This window comes from Lactuca serriola, chromosome 1 (assembly GCF_051521515.1).
Source record: "Lactuca serriola cultivar US96UC23 chromosome 1, Lser_US96UC23_V15, whole genome shotgun sequence".
NCBI classification, from domain to species: Eukaryota; Viridiplantae; Streptophyta; class Magnoliopsida; order Asterales; family Asteraceae; genus Lactuca; species Lactuca serriola.
In genome coordinates, this window is record NC_136408.1 from 25,947,679 (window position 1) to 25,951,361 (window position 3,683).

A 3,683-nucleotide genomic window follows, 5' to 3' on the forward strand; every position below is an offset into this window, starting at 1 on the left:
TATAAGTCAATAACCTAATTAAAATGAAAGATTTGAAAGATCAGAAGAAAAAGGAGCGGAATGAAACAAATACTAGTGTTTTAAAAACCGGTTTGAACCGGCCGGTCGAACCGGTTGGACCGGGAACCGGAGGAGGGAGTGGTTTAATTATCACCGGTTTTATATTGATTTCTGAACCGGATTGAACCGGCCGGTTTTTAGAAAAAATCAGTTGAACCGGTCAAAATAAACCGGTTAAACCGAATAAAAACAATGAAAAAGAACCATTTACATAATAAATTTTGATAATTTTTTTTCAATTGTATTTAGTTTTCTCTAAATAAAAACATATGACAAATATTATAAAGTTTTTTTTATATGTTCATATTCATCTAAAACTATATTTTGTTTCGGTATTATACTTTATTTTTTTGTTTTTAACGTATATAGATTAATGTAAAACACTAAAACTTATGTTTATGTGTTATTTTAGTGTATTTGGATTGATCTACAATTTTTTTTTTTTTTTTGTATTTTTAATGTTTGCACTTGTAAACATCAAATTTATGATTTATATATGTATGTATGTGTAGGAAAATAGAAAAAAAAAAGTTAAAAACATAGAAAAATATAGAAACCGGTTCACCCGGCGGTCGAACCGGTTAAACCGGTTGAATCGGGAACCGGTCACCATACCGGTTCAAATAAAAAACTGGTTTTTAAAACATTGACAAATACCTTCATCTTTGTTTTGACGCCTATTATGCCATATTCGAATTCCACATGTAACCCCAAAATATAAGGAATTATCGATTTCAAGAAAAATACAATTTATGAGGTCGCTGCCACACATAATACCCTTACTACAAGTTTCATTGAGAATAAGTTAGGTGAATAAAAAATATCGTTTCTATTAGATATCATGAATTTGGTTTATTAAAAAAGCGACAATAGTTAACTTAAATAAAAAGAAAGTGGATACCATTGCTTTTCTTTGCACAACTTAAGATTTGTGTATGAAAATGATTGGAACATCTGTTCAATTCTTGCAATGTGATGGTTTCTATTTGGGGTAAAGTGGAGACTTGGTGAGATATTGATAATGTTTCGGTTTCTTCATGTGTTAATCACATTAATTATTCAAGCCTAAATAAAAATCTAAAAGTAGGTTTTGATGCGATTGTTCTTCCAAAAATTTGTGTGCTTCGGAATTTTATAAATTTAATTTTGTTTGTCTCAAAAACAGAGGAAATATAGCCTTTGGACAAGCTTGTAATTGTTAAATTTATTTTGTAACATGTTTAAATTAAAACTTAGTTTGGTTGATTGGTTATAAAACTTTGGTCTTTTATATTGGTAATGATTTTTATTTTTCTACAAGTCTTGCTAATTGTATAAAAGTTTAGCCGTTAACAAAAACGAACAACAATAAACTTTCTAATTTAGATAGTATTCTAAACAAATACATTCAACAAACTACTTAATAACATAAATTACAAATCATATAAAGCATTAGACGAAAGTTTCGAGCCTCGAAACGACAGACGACTTTTACCTTCTTTTTTTCATGAAATACACGTCATTAATCTAACTCGATAAGGGCTTCAATTTTATAGGTGATAAATTAATGATCAAATTGATCATATATCTTAATAGACAAATTTATTGTTGGTTTAAAAAACTACCCAACCTTTTCATCATATTTACGGCTTTTTCCCCATTAGGGTCAAAAATATGGAATACATGATCTTCACCTTCGATCTCCATCATCTCTACTTTGCCTTCCCATTTGCTCTTCACCAGAGTTTCATAATACGCCCACCCTCTGTCTCTTAATATATCCTTCTCAGAAACGGTTACAATCACCCGCCCGCAACCCAGACCCGACATATCCGGAGCTCCGTCCCTCAGCGGGTTGATTAACGGGTCGTCTAATCCGAGATGGGAATCCGATGGGCATACGAACTCCCACCATTTGTCCACCATAGCTTTCCTCACAGGATCCGCTTTCTCTGACCCGATTGGCTCTTTTCCCCAGAAATACGGGTTTATTAAAATAATACCCGAAAGTTTCGGAATTGTCGGGTCTGGGTTTGATCCTATTCGCATGGCGATGTCGTGAGCTATGGTTGCTCCGGCGCTGTCGCCGGCGAGGAAGATACGGTCGAAGTCAACGTTTTCTTTTATCCATTCTTCCGTCCCGGTTCCACCGGGAGCATGGGAGGAGACCCACCGGAGAGCGGCGTGTGAGTCATCGAAGGCTGCCGGAAGTGGGTGCTCTGGTGCGAGCCGGTAATCGACGGAGACGGCGATGACACGTGCTTCTGAAACGAGGTTGGTAAGTGACTGGTGGTACTTGGGATAGAAGGGCGATGCGATGCAGAATGCTCCGCCGTGGAAGTAGATGACGAGAGGGAGTTTTTCTGAGGCGGTGGTGAGAGTTGGACGGTAGAGCCTGGCGGAGACACCGGTTTCTGGAGAGATTACGACGTCCTTGGAGGTGACACCGGTGTCGATATCGAAAGATGCAGGAACAACGTCTAAGCCGACGAGTCTTTCGATGGTTCCATCTTTGTAGACTCTTATGTATGGAGGAACGTCGTGCAGTATCTCCTTGCTTACTGATCCCATGACTGTTTGTGCGGCGGGTTTGTGTGTGTGTGTGTGAAAGAGATGGTGTGGGAAAAAAGTGTTAGTAGGAGGCCATTAAATAGCAAACATTGGAAAGTCTCCTTTGGTGCTTCTCTTCCTAAATACTAAAATATTTTAGAATACTTCTTTAAAGGGAAATGGACTTAACAAGGTAATTAACTTTTCAGTTTGTTCACATCTGGGTAACTATCTTTTTTTTCTACACATCTAGGTAACGAACTTTTTGGAAGTGTTCACATATGACCATTATGACCGGCTGTAGCAGGTTATATCCGGTCATAACCAGTCATAATGGTCATATGTGAACATTTTCAAAAAGTTCGTTACCTAGATGTGTACAAAAAAAGATAGTTACCCAGATATGAACAAACCGAAAAGGTAACAGTAAAATACACGAATGATCTCTGTAGTTTGGGTAATTTGTGTGTTTGGTCCATAACTTATTTTTTAAACTTAGATGATCCCTACTATTTATTTTTGTTGTGCATTTGGTCCCTATCCTACCTCAAAAGACTATTGTGCCCTTTTTATTTTTTTTTTCTTATTTATGTATTTATTTTTTATATATTAAAAAAAATTAATAGACCTCATATATCTGCATCTCTTCACCCTAAATCTGAAACCACATTTGAGAAATTTAAATTGGGTCCCACAATAATCTTTTGAGGTAGCACAGGGACCAAATACACAACAAAAATAAATAGTAAGGATCATCTAAGTTAAAAAATAAGTTATGGACCAAACGCACAAATTACCCAAACTACAGGGACCATTCGCGTATTTTACTGTTACCTTTTCGGTTTGTTCACATCTGGGTAACTATCTTTTTTTGAACACATCTAGGTAACGAACTTTTTAGAAGTGTTCACATATGACCATTATGACTGGTTATGACCGGATATAACCTGCTACAGCCAGTCATAATGGTCATATGTGAACACTTACAAAAAGTTTGTTACCTAAATGTGTACAAAAAAAGATAGTTACCTAGATGTGAACAAATCGAAAAGTTAATTACCTTATTAAGTCCATTTCCCTTCTTTAAAATGTTT

At 35.8% G+C, this 3,683-nt stretch overlaps 1 protein-coding gene across 1 annotated transcript; it reads right to left on the reverse strand.

Moving 5' to 3' along the window:
- Positions 1-1,388: 1,388 nt before the first annotated feature.
- LOC145077685 (putative carboxylesterase 2) lies at positions 1,389-2,684 on the reverse strand. The gene has a single exon (XM_079023015.1). The coding sequence runs from the start codon at positions 2,608-2,610 to the stop codon at positions 1,642-1,644; it is 969 nt and encodes a 322-aa protein (XP_078879141.1). The 5' UTR covers positions 2,611-2,684; the 3' UTR covers positions 1,389-1,641.
- Positions 2,685-3,683: the final 999 nt, after the last annotated feature.